At 38.9% G+C, this 19,505-nt stretch overlaps 1 protein-coding gene across 1 annotated transcript in view; it reads right to left on the minus strand.

Moving 5' to 3' along the window:
• Positions 1 to 11,296: 11,296 nt before the first annotated feature.
• rtn4r (reticulon 4 receptor) overlaps positions 11,297 to 19,505 on the minus strand; it is a 62,750-nt gene continuing 54,541 nt past the window's right edge. Inside the window, exon 2 of the mRNA XM_057360682.1 lies at positions 11,297 to 12,895. Within this exon, the coding sequence (XP_057216665.1) occupies positions 11,478 to 12,895 (1,418 nt within the window). The 3' untranslated portion in view covers positions 11,297 to 11,477. The remainder of the gene's footprint in view (positions 12,896 to 19,505) is intronic.

The raw sequence follows: 19,505 nt of genomic DNA on the forward strand, positions 1-19,505 counted from the left end.
CACCTGCAGGGGTGTGTTTTCAGTTTTAGTCTTTGTTAAAATGGTTATTATTTTAGTACCTGGCGAGAGATTACAGTAGCGTGCAGTAAAATGTGTATTTTACATTATTCACAATGTAAAAAAATCTTTTCAGTTTGAGAGTGGGCGTGCTGTCTTTTTTCGCCGCTGAAGTTCAAACGCACAGCTCTCTCCGCTAGCCTACACAAACTCATGTTTGATGTGTGACTGTATGAACCATTTGGCTTGCATGTAGTTCTGCACGAGTCATGCTGGTTTTGGATTTATTTGTGGATCAAAAGCGGAGAGAGGAGGAACCGCTTCAACCTCCACACGCAAGCCTACAGAATCCATCCCAGGGTTGCGAACCTTAAGCATTGAGTCATTCTTGCTTTGTAGAGCATTTCTTTGACATCATCTGTTTGCACCTTAACGCAGAAAAGGTCGTAGAAGATCGAATAGGATTCTTTTAATAGCTTTCTGTTTCACAAGAGGTTCTTTGGGGCGAAAAAAGGTTCTTTAGATTATAAAAAAACTAAGAAAGAGATGGTTCTTTAAAGAACCTTTGACAGAATGGTTCTTTGTGGAACCAAAAATGGCTCTTCTATGGCATCGCTATGCATAAGCACCTTTATTTTTAGTATAGACTGTTTCAAAGCGACAACATAAACGCATGCACGCTTTTGTGGCCCAAATTTAAAGTGATAGTTCACCCAAAAATAAAAACTCTGTCATCATTTACTCACCCTCTTGTCATTTCAAACCTGTATGACTTTCTTTCTTCCGCAGAACACAAAAGAAGATATTTTGAAAAATGTTGTTAACTGGACCCCATTCACTTGCATTGGTTTTGTGTCCATACAATAGAAGTTTATGGGGTCCAGTGCTGTTCGGTTAACAACATTCTTGGTGCTTCAGTGGTTCTTCAGAGGTTCTTTGGGGTTACCGAAGGCCCTGCGCCGTTTCCGAAAAAAGAACCTGTTAAGCCCCTGTATGGTTCTTACGCAGTTCTATATAGCACCTCAGTCATCCTAAAGAACCGCTGAAGAACCACTGAAGCGCCAAAATATAGTTCTATATAGCACTAAAAGTGGTTCCCCTATGAATACGAGCCAAGAACCACTTTTAGTGCTATATTAATTTTTTTTTTTAGAGTGTATTAGTCACTAGCCAGACTGATAAACAACACAGCCCAGAAGTTAACTTGGGCCAAGCATTTGCATCTGTTGAAACCTTCTATATACTCTAAACAATGCTGGGTTATTTTCAACCCAATGGTAAGGTTCGTCTTTTGACTCACCTGCTATTTTACTGTATGTTTCAAACCGAGATCATGATATTGAGGCATTATAGACTGCCATAGAACATTAAGGATTACAGCTTTAAGGCTTTCTTCATTGAAATACACACTTTAAACTTATTGGCTCAGCTCTGGTAATGCTGTGGCTTTTGACACAATCATAGTTATAAAATTCAGTTCAGTTGACCCTCGATGTTCATGTGCCCTCTTGACCGCAGGCTAGCTTTAGCCAGATGGCCACATGCCTCCCATGTTTAATGAATTCAGCGCTAATCTGCAGTCTAACGTAAACATGCAAAAATACCATCTTGCTACACATTTCTCTTGATAAATCGGTTCAATTAATGAAGACCCTGATGAACAGTGAAACATCTTAAATTTTATATCCAGCTCCAAGGTTTGACTTCATTTCAGCTGAATCGTAATTTGTACTGTATGACTTTGATAGATGATGAGGCTGTGTATATATATATTAGTAGCTGTATATATTAGCCCTACTGAAAAAACAATATAACCTTTCCCAAAATTTAATAGATTTAATAGTTATAATGGGAAATGTATTGGTTTTCAATAGGGATGTAACGATTCACTCAGCTCACGATGCGATGTGATTCACGATTCTGATCTCACGATGCGATTTACTCACGATTTATTTTTACAAAATGAGTTGAAACAAATTATAAATGAACAACTTCCCTTGCATTATTTCTTAAATGCTTCATGTTTCTTTGTATAATAAAATTATTTTTTATTTCAAATAACAAAACTAAACTGCAATTTCATAACAAATTAATAATAGAAAAAGTCTCTTTAATATAAACAAACTAATACTGTCTGTACTTTTCTTGGATTTTTTTGCATTTAAGAAATATCAGCATGTCCACGTTTAGGTTTGCAGTGAACATGGCGGCCCCTGCTGTTCAAAAAATGTATTGCGATTCAGTTCACACCTCAACCGATATGAATCGTCACACATTATAATCGATTTTCAACCGGCTCACGGTTCTCTAGTTCAACCGGCTCACGGCTCTCTAGTTTTCAAGGAAACTATAATGGTATCTACTCGTATGTGATTGATTCTGTTGGTGGGGTGTTTTCTGGCAGATTAATCTATTGGTATAATGCTCAAAGCAAACTACAAAATACATTTTGTAATGGTTTTAATGGAAAAATGTAATGGTTCATATAATGATATTTAAATTGATGACATGTGATGGTTTCTATTTCAGCAGGGTGTATTGATGCTAATGCTTATAAAACCCTAAATGAACTGTATGTCACTTGGATAAAAGTTTCTGTCAAATGCAAATTGTACAGTAAATATTGTGGCTATAGATCTTGTAAATACGTACTGGCTTATATTATAGAGATATCATTGTGTTTGTGTTTTATTAGGACAACATTTAAAAACATAAAACTACATTATTTGTTGGTCTTGATATTCCTTTTGTATTCTTAGATCCATTAGAGGGCCATTTGCCAGCAAAAGGTATTTCAGAGTTTACTTTGTAACTTTTGTTAATATTTTTTATCTTCCTTGAAAATGGACAAAAATATGTAAAAATACTAATATTTGCTCCATACCATTGTCTATATAATGAGAATATTTTTGGGGGGCTATGATGTAAATTAAAGACTATTGGCTACTTACTGAAAAATCCAAAAGTAATCTACTGTAAACTGCATTCAACGTGTAAAAAGTTTTAAGAGTATGTGTGGAAATCAAACCCATGTTCTTTGCACTGCTTACACAATGATCTATCAATGAAAAGCAAAATATGTAGGTACGTCAACACCAATAAAGGAAGGAGCATTTGTCAAAGCGTCCAAAAGGGAGAAAGACCTTTAAGATCTAAACCAGCTAGTTTCTGTAATTGATGTGTCAGCAGCTGTATTTTCAGTCACATTCATTGCTTACATTAAGATGTTTCGTGTCTGTGCCAAATTGCCAGTTTGTGGTGGGATAAGTGTTGACGGGGTGGCTGATGTAATTAGGGGTAATTTTCTGTTTTCTGTTCTTATGATAGCCGGGTAATCCTACGATTCTCACAACTCGAATCCCAGTATAACAAAATGTCTTCTGAATGCTAGAAACACCCACAAATTTCCACTAGACAAAAACAGAAATCAGATTGTTGCTGTCTGAGTCTGAATGGCACCTTCAGCTGGTGTATAGCTAAAGCCTTTTGTGTGTCTATGTGTAAAAGAGTAAAATATATTTCTGAAATGGTTAGAGAGATGTTATTGTAAAGTCACACCAAGTTATGAAATAGTGTTATCAATTAAAGGTTTTTATAGTTATTCTGGGCTAACTTAAAATTGGAATGTTTTTGTCCATGGCTGTTGTTGCCTGTTAAATGTTTAAAGTATTTTAACCTAAATACAAAGTTCAGGCAATATGACAATTTTTGTCATCATTTATTCTCACTCATGTTGTCCAAAACCTGACTTTCTCTTTTGTGTAACACAGAGATAGGTCTCAGTGGTTTTGTGTCCTTACAACGAAAGTCAATGTTTGGTTGCCAAGGTTCTTCAAAATACACAATGTAACACATTTTTTAAATTGTTGTTTCACTTTAATTTTTACTGTTTCGTTATGAAGTTTTACATGCTGAATGCGAAAATCCCATTAATTATTTTTACCACCGACGGTACTCACAAAAAATCTAAAATATATTTGTACACATTTATACATTTTGGTATTATAACTCGTACGCGGAAATTACAAGGTACTGGCATAACACTGAGCTCAAAACAACATTTAACATAACAGTTACTAAAAATGAGTCGTCCAAAACTTCACAAGTGTACATTTGGTCGTTTTTGTCTTTTATGACTAATACTGTCCTCACGAACCAAGTTCCAGATGTAGTCACCCATCATCGCTTCATCCCACCTTCCCTGTGCTACAGACATTTCTAGAATTGTCTGACAGTGACAATAGGAAATTCATTTTTAAAATATGTAAAAATTTGTTCAGTTTTTGTTTATTTGCAATATACAGTATATTGTAATTAATGATATAAGCTCAAAATGTACACTAAAACATTGATGCTATATGAAAATAAATATTACCACAATAATTAGCACCACAGAATTGTACAAGAACTATAAAAAGGTTGGGCGAAACTAAAATTTGTTACACTGTGATATCTGTCTTTGTTTTCTGCAGAAATTTATACAGGTATACTATTCTTTTACAGCCTAAAATAAATGATTTTTGTAACCCACAATCTTGTGTGACACTGCGAGCATCACGGCTATTGCCATGTGCCACTTCTGTCTCAGTTTCTCTCATTAGGTGGAGAGATGTTCTCTGTGTTCAGTCTTCACTTATTTCCTGTTTCCCCCTGACCTCAGCGACTGATCATTGTCTCTCAAGTGTTCCTCCAAGCAATTCCCTTTCTGAAGGTTAATTGAAAACTATTGCTAGCTGCTGAGATTTACAGCACTGCCAAATTTAATCCCCTCTTTCACAGCGAGATCAGTTCAGGATTTTCCACAAAATCTTCCCTTAATTTGTGCATATTATCTACAGCGGATGCCAAATTTTAAGGCACAGCTTCTCATCTGTGTTGGAAATAGTGCCATATTTACATTTAGACGTGTGGGTCCAACAGCCTAAGATAATTAAAAACATTTCTAATTTGTGTAAATATGAATTTAATGTAAAGGGCATAACCTGCCTTCGGAAATATACTCTTGTAAATGCCCTACTTTAACTGCGTTTTTTTTGTTTGTTTTATCTGTAAAGTTTGCGTCTCTATCGCCATCTCTGTTTGAAACACATAATTTAAGGTTACTTTACGTACTTATTTTAACGTTTAACTTATTTTAGTGCACTGTTGCCCTCACTAATATGGCGGCACCATTGACGTATCGCAGCAGCGGAGCAAAGTGGCCAATGCAGCACCGTTGATATATATATATATATTATATATTTTTACATATTTTAAAAATTATTTTCCTATTGTCACTGTCAGAAAATTCTAGAAATGTCTGTAGCACAGGGAAGGTGGGATGAAGCTATGATGGGTGACTACGTCTGGAACTTGGTTCGTGAGGACAGTATTAGTCATAAAAGACTAAAACGACCAAATGTACCCTTGTGAAGTTTTGGACGACTCATTTTTAGTAACTGTTATGTTAAATGTTGTTTTGAGCTCAGTGTTATGCCAGTACCTTTAAATTTCTGCGTACGAGTTATAATACCAAAATGTATAAATGTGTACAAATATATTTGTGATTTTTTGTGAGTGCCGTTGATGGTAAAAATAATTAATGGGATTTTCGCATTCAGCATGTAAAACTTCATAACGAAACAGTAAAAACAGTATTTATTATGTCTATGTGCGCAGACAACAAAGTCAGGCTGGTCTGCGCAAACTGTGTGTCCTCTTTATACAGCGCGATCTCCTCAGTTATAAAGTCAGGCCAGTATGATCGCTACAGTGCGTGCAAGCTTTAATTCCCCTCTTGCCTTGTTCATATTTGTTTACAACGCTATTTGCAGCCTGCAGCACAGAGCAGCAAGAGTCACGTGATGAAGCATTTGCTGTAATCACGATGCCGGTGTTCTGTCAATTTATGCTACCCATCAGATTTTGCTACCCTCGTGTTGTGATTGGGTTGGGGGAGGGGTCATTTAGGTTTAGGGGTTGAAGTAAGGAGGGTAAGTTAGTCCTGTTTTGTATGGAGGTAGCAAAATTTGACAGGGTAGCACAATTCATCAGAACACCGGCTCAACATCGTCATTGCCTTCGGCCTTTTTTGTAGTAATTGACATTACGCCACGGATGAGTTTGATAATGCTTAATTTGAAAACATGAACGTTCCTTCAATTTCGAAAAGTGTAGCATATTTTCAGTAGTGGTCTCAGGTTGTTGGGTCCCACTGTATTCTCTTGAACATTGAGAGATGATTGATTTAAAATACTGTATGTCAAATGACCATCATTTACATTACAATCGAATTTAAACGCATCGGAGGAACGATAGCTGATTGTAGCAGTCCGTTACATGTTGTTCTTTCCCCACAGAGAATCGTGATGGGTGATATTGTTCAGTATGAAGAGTGGGTGGTGTAAATAAACTTGATTTCATCCTCGCGTAGGGCTGCGGCAGATGCCTGGGGCAGATGATGTAAATACGGTAGCTGCTCAGCATGTCGAGGAGCTCAACTCAGTTGAGCCCAAGACTGATAATTACCACCGCACATTATGACACTAGCATCTCCCCCCTCACCACCATCATCATTTAACGCGTTCCTCCTCATCACTGCTGTGTAAACATCATTCATAAACCTAGTGTACAATATTCCGCCAGGTTGTTTTTCCTGAGGCTATAAAGGTTAATTGTGAGCTTTTATGGCATTCCTGAAAGCTGGAAAAGCTGATAGCAGGACGTGTGTCGCACGACAGCGCTACGGAAGGTTTTGATAAGGGAGGGATGGTTTTTACTCCGAGGTTTCATTTAAAGCCACAAGCTATGAAAAACTTTGAATTTCAGGTGGCCAGAGCAGATGACACCAAAACCAGTGACCTTTACTCTTAAAAAGAATCGAAGAAAAACATCAAAAGAGGCCTTAGATGGTTCCCCAGACAGATCTTTCTGTCTTTCGCTCTTGCTCGCTTTTAAAGTAAGTCGATACGTTTTTAAAACATCCCACACTGTATTTTCTGCTTTAAATAAAGGAGCTTATCTCATAGGGGTTCTTATATTGTATAAGTAGAGAGAAAATGCTTTAGTATCATCGGAATATCAATGTTTTAAGATTGAATTGCACATGATATTGTCTGAAAGGATTCACTCTGTATGTTATGTGGTTTACGGACGCCTGTAGACTGTATTTAGATTTTATTGTATTTGTTAACATTACTACATGCATTAGCTAACATGAACTAACAATGAGTAGTATAGTTTTCAGCATGTATTAATAATTAATTTTATTTATTTTACTAATTATTTATTTTAGTTAATGTCAATACAACTGTTCATGTTAGTTCATGCTACAATGTTTAGAAATGTAACATTACTAAATGCTGAAATTAACTAACAATGAAGAGTTCTTCTAGCAGTTATTAATTTTAGTTTATGTTAATTTCAGCATTACTACACTGAACAAAATATAAACGCAACACTTTTGTTTTTGCCCCCATTTTTCATGAGCTGAACTCGAAGATCTAAGACTTTTTCTATGTACACAAAAGGCCAATTTCTCTCAAATATTGTTCACAAATCTTTCTAAATCTGTGTTAGTGAGCACTTCTCCTTTGCCAAGATAATCCATCCACCTCACAGGTGTGGCATATCAAGATGCTGATTAGACAGCATGATTATTGCATAGGTGTGCCTTAGGCTGGCCACAATAAAAGGCCACTCTAAAATGTGCAGTTTTACTGTATTGGGGGATCCTAAAACCAGTCAGTATCTGGTGTGACCACCATTTGCCTCACGCAGTGCAACACATCTCCTTCGCATAGAGTTGATCAGGTTGTTGATTGTGTTCTGTGGAATGTTGGTCCACTCCTCTTCAATGGCTGGGTTAGGGTTAGGGTTATGGCTCACCCACACAACGCCATACACGCTGTCTACGATCTTCCTTGTACAGTGAAAACCGGGATTCATCCGTCAAGGGAACACCTCTCCAAAGTGCCAGACGCCATCGAATGTGAGCATTTTCCCACTCAAGTCGGTTACGACGACGAACTGCAGTCAGGTCGAGACCCCGATGAGGATGACGAGCATGAAGATGAGCTTCCCTGAGACGGTTTCTGACAATTTGTGCAGAAATTCTTTGGTTATGCAAACCGATTGTTGCAGCAGCTGTCTGGGTGGCTGGTCTCAGACGATCTTGGAGTTGAATATGCTGGATGTGGAGGTCCTGGTCAGGTGCAGTTATACGTGGTCTGCGGTTGTGAGGCCGGTTGGATGTACTGCTAAATTCTCTGAAACGCCTTTGGAGACGTCTTATGGTAGAGAAATGAACATTCAATTCACGGGCAACAGCTCTGGTGGACATTCCTGCAGTCAGCATGGCAATTGCACACTCCCTTAAAACTTGCAACATCTGTGGCATTGTGCTGTGTGATAAAACTGCACATTTTAGAGTGGCCTTTTATTGTGGCCAGCCTAAGGCACACCTGTGCAATAATCATGCTGTCTAATCAGCATCTTGATATGCCACACCTGTGAGGTGGATGGATTATCTCGGCAAAGGAGAAGTACTCACTAACACAGATTTAGACAGATGTGAACAATATTTGAGAGAAATAGGCCTTTTGTGTACATATAAAAGGTCTTAATCTTTGAGATCAGCTCATGAAAAATGGGGGCAAAAACTAAAATGTTGCGTTTATAATTTTATTCAGTGTAATTTTTTTTTTTTTAATTAAATGAAATAAAATTAATAAATGCTATAGCAATGTTGTTCATTGTTAGTAATGTTAGCTATTGCATTAAACGTTAACAAATGCAACTTGTGTTACCAATTTAATAACTGTGATTTAACATTGAACTATTATGAGCCGTTCAGCCTTCATTGCAATAATGCTGATTTGTGAAGATAATGACAATAAATGTGTCTGAATTCGAATGCTGCATCCTCCGGAGGTCACATTTGTCAGTCGCATACATCATCGACGCTTATTATTTCAGGTGGTATTTCAGAAAAGCAACCATTAAATTTCAAGGAAAGAATGAAACTATAATGATTGTGTCTTAAGAGAAATTAATGTTAATTTTATATTTTTTAGCTAAAATGAGACGTCCTTGATGACATAACAAGTGCGACCTCCGGAGGATGCAGCCTTTGAATTGAGACACATCTTAAAAGTCATTTGCCTGGTTTCACAGACATGGCTGAAGGCTAATCCCAGACTAACATTAATGTTTGAGCAGTCTTAACTTAAAATAACTCGCTTTAAAACATCTTAAAGTATGTCAGTGCCATTGTTTTGTCTCAAGATGCACACCAGTAATGTTTTTTACTAGGGCATTTTTATAAAAGTAGTTTAAATATCCTAATTTGACTAAGGGTTAGTCCGGTCTTAAGTTAAACCCTGTCTGTGAAACCGGGGCATTGTCCTTTCACCTCCACCGTAAATATTGTCCTAAGACTTATCGTAATTTGCTTTCTAAATGTTTGGATTTTAGAGACATTGCTATGCTCATAATGGCACAAAAATGGTGTGAAATTGTTGTGTATCGTTTAAAAATATTACACAATTTCCTGACATTAAATTAGAGTACTTTGAGGCAGGCAAATGCCAAATCTTAATCTAAATCAACCTTGTTTAGTTATTTGTACTGTGCATGATGCATCACCACATGTTTGTTTTTGAACAGTCTTTGTTCACTCTAAAAAAGCCGGTGTCAAATGCTCACCCCAGTGTTGGTTCAAAGAGGGATGAACCCAAACCGTTTGGTTGTAAATTATCCTTTGCTGGGTTGTTTAATCCATTGACGGGTCATTTTCTGGGTTCATTTAACCTAGCTGTTGGGTTCATCCCTTCTTGACCCAAGGACCCATTTTGTAGAGTGTAATCTTTCTTCAAAATGTAAACTTGCTCTACCTGTGTAACAGCTTTTCTTTTTTAGTGACATCACCAAGGCCACTGAAGTGTCATCTAATGGTTGCCTGCAGTGTTTTGGGAGGTTAACCAACAACACACTCATGCATATCGCGCAGAGGCAAGGAATATGGCTTAATTTATTATAATAATAGCATTCTAATTTGTAATGTCACCAGCAGTGTACACGGGGTGTTAGTAAGCTGACATGAGCGTGTTTTGTAACATACGACTGCTGGTTGAACCTCTCTCTAACTGAAGTGGGCATCTCACTGGTGCCAGGCTCCCACCGTGCAGAAGTAGTTGAAAGCATTAGACGATAACTTGAAAGCCAGCCAGGTTGACAAAGCAATGGGTCGTCATCCACAAACAATCCCAGCACGGTCTGCCATCTGTTTATGGGAGAGGACAGAGCATGCTTTCCTAGAGGGTGATGATCTTCGACCCTTACTTGTGCATTTGGCAGTAGGTATAGCTGATTAGAGGTTGTTCGGTCTGCATGTGGCATTTCGGTTTTACAGTACCTCATGAAAGAAATGTAACGGTTTACTTTGTGTTTTGGATATGGGATTTGTCCCATGTATACATTTGTCTCCCTGGTTTACATTTTATTAAGGTTGTGTACATAGAGGGAAATAATTTATGAGTGAACTAGGTGATCTGTTCATCAATTTACCAAATTAGAAAAATAGAAATGAGATTTTAATTAAATATAAATATGTAAGGTCTAATAGTTAAGAAACATTTATCTTGAAAAATGTTAGACTTTTGTTTACAAATGTATTTTTGTGGTTGAGGTTCCTTCAATTCTTTCTTTAGTTTTTGATTCAGCAGTTGAACTTGCAAAACCCTTTATTGATCACTAATGCCTACTTTTTCTTTATTCTCTATTATTTTATGATTTGTTATATTCAGTGACAGCTCATCAGAAGCCATTTGTACAAAAGAGATACTTTATTTGTCATATATTTATGCTTGTACACCAGCAAAATAAAATGCATATCTATGATGCCATTGCAATTTCAGTGAACAACTAGACAGCATTCCTTCCAAAGATGCCACCTTGCGTTTGTGTCAGGACGCGAACAGAAAAGAGCACATATCCGGGGAGAGTTGAACATTTGTCTTTACCGAAATACTTACAAACATAAAAAACAGCATCAAACAAATGTATCACTTTCAAAAGAAAAAATATAGGGAAAAAATCATGTCACTCCCCTCGGTTTCATATCTGCAACATTCCTGGGTGCATTCTGCTTTAGTCAGGTCTAAGGAATTTTTTTGTGGTTCATCTACAGTAGTCACTTTCTGTTGAGTTGAAGCGTTTTTGAAGTGATGGGAATAGGGAACTCTCCGCAGTGGTGCTTAAACACAGCACATTAAAAGTACATAGAACAAACATTTGGGCACCAAGTTTTATATACATCAGATCTCATGTTGTATTCAGTAAAGGCATTCATTCCTGGTAACACGTCTTTAGCTTTTGTAACTTTTTTCTCAACCATGCGGGCTGACTCGTAACCCCCTTTTCAGTGTCTTTGCCTGTCCACGTAGGCTGCTGCAGGTATTTTGTGTCATTGTCAAGAGCAAACAGGTGAACGTGTGTATGAACTAGGAGAAGTCCATGGAAATCCAGACCACAGCGATCAAAAGAAGGCCCAATACTTCGATGGTAGATCCGTGACCCTTTAAACACGACTGGTCCGATTTGGGCTTCTTGGAGCACTTTTTTTTCTTTCTAGACGGAGCTGTTGAAGGTTCCAGATTGTCTAGCAGCTCTGGGTTTATTTTGTCCAAGGACTGGTCAAGGTTGTTGGAAAGGGTTCCCAAAGGACCATCGTTGAGACTTTGCTTATTACGAGTGTCGTTTTTTGTTCGCTCGCCCTCCCGAAACTTGGTCTTGGAAATGTTCTCCTTCTCTTTCAGGGGATTGTTGGTGATCTGGCGGCTATTGTAGGATGAAGGATCAGGGAGAGATTTGCTGGAGATGATGGAGGATTTGTCATTAGCCGAAAGACAACATCTGGGAATGCTTTCTACAAGTGGGTCATCGAGTGAGAGGAACTTTCCAGAACGTGCCTTTGTGTTAAAGATGCTGGTTTGGACCTGGGACGGAGTGTCCACGCAACCCTCCAGGTCATCGCTTTTAAGTCGCTTTAGATCTTTCCCGATCAGAGTGCTCGGGAGGTGGCATTCCAATTCGGAGCTGGAACCTTTGAAGCGTTTGAACCAGTCCCACAACGGCCTGGCTCTACAGTCACAAATCCACTGGTTTCCATTCAGCCTTAGATACTGGAGGGACACTAGAGGATTCATGGCCTCCCCCATCAACATGGTGAGGTTGTTGTAGAAGAGAAACAAGGTTGTCAGCTTGCCAAGGTCATTGAAAGACCGCTGTTGCACATGTATGATGCGGTTCTGATGCAAGAGCAGACGGTCAAGGTTGATCAACCCTCGCAACATGTGGTCAGTCACGACCTTGATCTTGTTGTTGTGTAAGAACAGGTGGGTGAGGTTTGCCAGGTCCATGAAAGTGTCGTCTTGCAGGGCTAAAAGGTTGTTATCCTGCAGATACAGATACTGAAGAGAGAACAGTCCTCTGAAAACTCCGACCGGGAGCTCGGACAGTCCGCACCTGTGTAGGTGAAGGGTATGCAGCTTTGTCAGGCCCCGAAACGCAGTGGGACTTATGATCCGAAGGTTGCTGTTGTCGCCGATGTCTAACTCTTCCAGTCTCTCCAACCCATAAAATGCCCCCGCCTCGATATGGCTGATGTTGTTTGAGTACATCCACAGGACCGTGAGATTATGCACAGAACTAAAGCTAGTCGATCGGACCACAGTCAGTTTGTTGCTCTGCAGGAATATTCGCTGGCTGCGGACGGGGATCTCTGTGGGGATGGAGAACAGACCCTGCTGTTGACAGGCCACGGTTGGCCTCGGCTCGCTGTAGCACACGCATTTTGCTGGGCAGCCATTCATCACTGGCACCAGGTTAAGCCATAACACCAGGCAGAGGAGACGACCACCTGTTGAGAAAAGACAAAGTGTCAAATGGGTCATTTTGAGGGCACGTTTAATTTGGCATGATGCAATATTTTATTTTCACAAACAAATAACATAAATAAGACTAAGTTAGGTTGTGACTGTGTACAGGGACCTCAAAGAAATAATAAAACGTCCTTCATAAAGAAAAACTTTCTCGTGTTTAACCATATGTTGTTTATTTCAGCATTTAGCAGACGTCTTTTGGGTGGGTGTGGCTCATGAAGTAATTTCCCCTTAGGTTCACACGGGTGTCCTAGCCAAGAAACCACAGCTGTTGTTCATCCTATTAACTGTGGACATGTTCCAATATAAAGCCTAACAAACTTGATTTTGTCAATTGTTTTGCTGGATTGTTCTGCCTGTGCTATCTTAAAATAAATGGCACTTGGTCTGGTATTCTGTTATATAATGCATTTGGGCACCAAGCTAATAAACTGTTTATCCATAAAACAAAAACAAGACATTTCAAAACAACCCAAGGCTATAAAATGTGTTCTTCTATACTTTAAACTCCAAAATGGCTGCTTGTCTGCGCTCATGCTGGATTGTGTGAACGCTGCTGGCAGAAACATGTGCCGCGGGACCCGTTCCCACCCAAAAGCCAGCCAATTGAGGGAACTGATAAATGAAACATAGGAGGGGAGCCTTGCGCAACAGTAGCAAGTGCTAATAGGGCTGATGGAGCTAATCACGTTCCAGCGCAGCTTAAGGTCTGACATTTAGTTTGTCCAGGAGCAGATAAGTGCGGCGTGGGTGTTTGATGCATGGATGGGTGGGATGGCGCCAGGGAAAGGGCTGAGGATGTTACATTTGAGTCTCCTGGGAGCGCAGCGAGCGCGAAAATGCTTGAAGTGTTTGTGGAGTGTTACAGAAAGATAAGATGCTCTCCTCTCATCCCTGATCTGAAGGCCAGCGGTCTGTGTGTGTGTGGAGGTGCCCGGGTGGGAGTTTATCTACGGGAGGCGTGAAGATAAAAAATGTTGTTTTTATTCAGTGCTTCTTAAAGTCAGACATTATTCAGGAGACCAACTGATGAAATGCATCCATCAACGATGTCTCCATCGTACATCACTTTGAGGCCTATGGACACAAACATTTATCTTTTCGAGCACTTTTCTTAGTTTACCAAGTTTCTGAGCATCTATCGGTTTCTTTTTCTGGAAGCAATTCAAATGTTGTCAAACATTTTTGATTGCTCCATTGTTAAAGGGATTGTTCACCCAAAAATAAAAATCCTGCCATTTATTCGTCATCAAAACCTGACTCTTTCTTCTGTGGAACACAAAAGAAGATAATTTGAGAAATGTCTCAGTGGTCTTGTGTCCATACAATGGAAGTCAGTAGGCGCCAGTGTTTGGTTACTAACATTCTTCAAAATGTGTTTTTGTGTTTTGCAGAAGACAGAAAGTCAGACAGGTTTGGAATGACATGAGGGCGAGTAAATAATAATCCTAAATAATAATCACTATCCTTTTAGAATGGCAGGCTATATGTTTACGTATCAAAATATCTCAAATCTCCCGATGCCTTTCTATTCAGCGCTAATATTTACATAATCCAACCCACGTGAGTTATTTTCACATGCGCCGCGTGGCAGGCAGAGGAGTCACACTGCAAACGTGCAATAATATCTTGTAGATCCTCCACCCGGTTTCCTAAATTCTCCTCCATCCCTCAATCTAGCAGCTTGTTAAATGGAGCTTGCTTGAGGCCTGACAGCATCCCTGTGTTACACTTTCCCTCAAATATCCTCTCTCCCTCTCTCTCCCTCCTGTCATCTTCCACCAGTGAGCTGTCAGGCCTCTTCTCTTTCTTCGTCTTTCTGCATCACGGCGCTTCTCTCTCACCCTCTCCGCCGATAAAAATGTATTGCCAAGCTTTGAAACGTTAGGCTTTGTGAATCCACCAGACCCCCTTTTTTATCTTCTAGTCATTAGCAGACCATCCCCACCCACACAATGCACGTCGGAGATCCTTTTTCAAAGCGCGCTTTTTTCATCCGTAGCTGACCTCGCTAACCTTGCGGTTCCTCTGCATCTCTCATCTATTTAGTGCTGAGTAAAGCTGCTCAAAATGTCATACGCTGTTCTCCAATTATTTCCGTGCACCGTCTCGTCCCCTGGACAGCCACATACCCGTGTCCTTTATTGCCCGTCGCCCTTCACTGTAAAGGCCATTTGGTAGCGACATCGAATACATGCGGGCGCACTGTGTTCTTTTACCTTTTCTGTCTTTTCAGAATGCCAGTCACATGTTAGAAGCCCTGCTTTGTTTTTTTTCTGTCAAGGGGACGCCCATATCATCCATATCAAAACAAGGTCGTTCATATTAAAGCTTATTTGCATTGCTGCCTTCCGACTGCAGCCCGCTATCTTCGCATTACAAACTGTTTACCAGCCTATTAGTTTTGCATTACCTCTGGTACTTTTCGAAACTCGAGAGAATCCCGCATAATAGCGGTGTTGCCGAAGCCATCGGCTCACTCGTGTCACACAGAAGCCCAACCGGCGTCTCAATTGAGGTGATTATTAGGAGAGAGCGTTTGAGCATGCTGAGGACCTCCCTCTTTCATTACTGACAAGCCAAACGATGCATTCCGCTTTGCATGAAATGAACTGATTGCCGCTCACTCGCCACTTCTGTGAAAAGCTCTCATCCCCACATAAAAGACTCCACGGGAGAGCAAATAAACCATTGATAAACGTAGGCGAAATCAAGGATATTTCTCCGCTGTCTAATTGAATGCTTTGTTTGGGAAAACAAAAGGAAACAGAATATGGAGCAAAGACTCGAGATAGAGCTCATTTGCATAGGACTCTGGCATGTGGGGTTTATGTAACAATATTTTTGAACTTTTTGTATTCTCGCCCTCACAAGCTGGTATGGGAGCTGCCATTTTCACGAGACCGCCTGGGGTGCGTTGGGGGTGAAGCGGATGCTTGTTATTGTGTTTGCTTTATTAAGTGTCACTTTATTATTTGTAAACTTTGGATTCGAGTTTTACTGTGAACTTTGGCACAACAATAGTAGATATGATTCCCATGTTGGCTAAATACAGTACGGTCCGATTGTAAGAGAAAGAGAGTGATGGCCACGTTCTGTACGTTTTAAGAGCCACAACTGAATTGAACTTTTCCCCAAATGTTGTGTTGCATGTAGATGCTATCAAAGTTCATGAACGTGAGCATTATATAAATGTTGTGTTAATGCATGCATTTAGCTCCAGTTGTATGTTGAGGCAAAAGTTACGGATTGCAGGTTTAAAGCATTAGTCAAGAAACTTTTCAAAATGTTGTGTTTCACGTTCACTATAGGAGCAACACTGTGCCATGCACTTAGACCTCCTCAACACTAAACACGCAAAGCTGGTGACAGTCATTAAATATCGTAATATAATAATCGTAAATACAACAGGAAACGGTGACAACAATAACAGCATAAATAAAGTCAGCAAACACTAACAAACATTAACCACCGAATTGAACATCCTGCAATGCATGCTGGGAACTTTTAAACTCTTGTTTGATGTAAAATTGTTTGTTCAGATTGCACAGTTTTGCAAGTAAAGAAAACTTCTTTGACAGGTTTTGGACAAAAAATTTAGTTCAGTCAACAAAAGAATTTGTTATCAGCATGTTTGTTCAAATTCAAGTTAGTTTATAGTTTCATCAGACACGTAACGTGGCCCGAAGTCTGTGTTTGGTCATAAATTAACAAGTTATCTTAGATTTGACATGAATATTTTATTGTATGTTATTTGTATTAAATAAAATAACATTTTTGTTTTGCCCCTGAAGCCGTCTATTATCTTTGTTGGGAGAACATTTTAAAGATTGATTTTATGTTGATTAATGTTGAATGCAATGTTGTGTGCTTTGGCAAGTTGGAATAAAGTTAGCAATATGATTTTATAGTTTTCCCTTCTTAATTTGTGAATTAGTGTAATTGGCAAAAAGTTAATGAGTTCATACTTGAGACCTTTGAGGGCATCTAAGTGGCCTGCATTTCAGCATCCATTAATGTCATTTTTGCATTGCATGAGTTTACAGGATTACTCATTTCCTCATCGTTGACATAATTAGACTCGTTGCAGCGAAAACAAATGAGTGACTGTGCCAACATCTTAATCATGCAACACAATATAAGAATAAACTCGCAAATTTCAATCCTTCTAGCACCCACTGTTTCCACTCGGGTGTGAGACGTCTGAAGGCCAATTAACCGCAGAATTAAAATGCCAATTATTATGAAGTCCCAAGTACTAAAAAAATAAAAACAGGGATCACTTCGCTTACGACTTCGTGTGTTTTTCTTTATATTTACATACCTGTGTGTTATATAATGTACTGTATATATTGTACATTTTTGTCCCTTATGTGGTCTGTACCGTGTGTCTACACATACTATAGACATCAAGAGAAGCCTGAAGACACCAGACAATGAGACCAAAGCAGAAAGGCTAAAGAAAAGAGTCGCTGGGCGAGAGGAAGGGGAGCAGGGGAGGTGAAGGAGATGAAGGAAACATAAAGACCTGGGTGTTTGATGGATGCTCAAGGACAACAGATGTCTGAGGTTTCTGCAGGTATAGTGTGTGGAATGCAGATGATATTATTGACAGTAGAGCGAAGTAAAGTAGACCAGGAATTATTTCTGTCTGCTGTCTGGGCCGCATGCACTAAGTTTGCCAGATGGTTCATGAATAACTGAGACTCAAGCAGGTTGCGTGAAATCTAAATAAAGGCAGGCACACACACTTAGGTTTATTATTTTAAAGTCAGACACAACGCATCTCATGCTTGTGTTGAGAATAAATTGTGTTCTGACACATTTTGAAACATAATGATAAGTGAAATTGAGCGCCTACGTTCACATATTTGTGCAGTGTATCAGGCCTGACACTGCTGCTGAGTTAAATTGATTATGGATTTCTTTTTTAACATAGACTCAGCACTTTTTTCAAAATAGTTCTTTTCCTTGATTTTATTACTATATGCAAAAAAGTTATATTTCCAGAATTGGCTTTTAAAGCGATCTCTACTTCTCTTATACTTCCCATTGCTTTTTTATTTTCTTCAGTTTTTCCCTCCTACTCCTTTTCTCCTCTTCTCATCGAGCAATTATGTTTTCCAGAGCCATTTCTCAGAAGCCCACGTTCTCTACACGGATTATAAGGCAAAACAAAACACCTATAATCATATTATATTCATAACTATTCCCAAAGCCATCTGACTTCTGCCAAATCTTTTAGAATTCAGATTCTATTACTTCAAAAGTTTTTATGCTAACAGGGCATAGACAATTTGGGCAAGGCATCTGTGAGGTAATGACATTTAGAATTCAGTAACGGATTCATCGTCCTACTACAGTGCATTAAATCTGGTGTTGGTGTATAATTCTGAATACTCCTTTTTTTAGTAACATAATGGTTGCAGATGTTTTTAAAATGGTTCCGTGACAAAATATTGCTTTGTCACATTTTATTGTGCACACATACTGTACAGTTTGTACGGCTGGCAAAACCAAACAACCAAATCTCTTTTTTCATCTGTCTCATGAAGCATTTTAGTATTTAAAATAAAAAATGATCTAGTTTTATTCATTGCATTTAGGGCTGTCAAACGATTATTCGTGATTAATCACATCCAGAATAAAAGTTTCTGTTTTCTGTGCATATTAATGTTGTACACTGCTCCAAAAAATGAAGGGAACACCTAAATCACACTATATTAGATCTCAATGAACGAAATATCCAGGGTAAAACTCTTCACTTCCTGATGAGATGGCACATGGTGTCCTGGGGGATCTCCTCCCAGACCTGGATCAGAGCATAGGTGAGCTCTGAACAGTCTGGATGTAGGTCTGGGGAACGTGAGGGCCAGTCAATGGCATCAATGCCTTTATCATCCAAAAACTGCGTACAGACTCTGGTCACAAGAGGCCGGGCATTATCATGCACCTGCACTGCACCAGCATAAGATCTGACAATAGATCTGAGGATTTCATCACCATACTTTATAGCACATGGAGGTCTGAAAAATCCTCTGAGGATGGTCCTCCCCAGACCACCCTTGCTGTTGCCTGATTGGTGCACTGACATTTGCACCAAAACCAGTAAAAATGGTTCACAATCACTTATGCTTCCTTACCGGGTTGACTGATATTCCTGAAGGTCAACTGACTTGGTGTTAAGCTGTGATGATTAAGTGTTCCCTTCATTTTTTTGAGCAGTGTAAATACACATACATGTATACATATTTCGGAAATATTTACATGTATTTATTTATATTTACCAATAATTAAAATAATAAATGTTAATTAAATTTTTATATTTTTTAAATCTATGCATGTATTTTTATAAAAACAAAATTAATGTACACAAACTTTTATTTTGAATGCGATTAATCGCGATTATTCATTCGACAGCACTAATTGCATTTAGGTTTAAATTTATTGTTTGAATTTTAATGCTGTCATTTAATTGAGATGCCTACTGTTTTTAAGGTAAATATTATGAATTGTTTATAGTAAAAACATCGTGGTCAGTGTCGGTTTTGGACTAGAAATAGTGCAAAGCGTTATTTATCTTGTAAG

This window comes from Triplophysa rosa, linkage group LG2 (genome assembly GCF_024868665.1).
Source record: "Triplophysa rosa linkage group LG2, Trosa_1v2, whole genome shotgun sequence".
NCBI lineage: Eukaryota > Metazoa > Chordata > Actinopteri > Cypriniformes > Nemacheilidae > Triplophysa > Triplophysa rosa.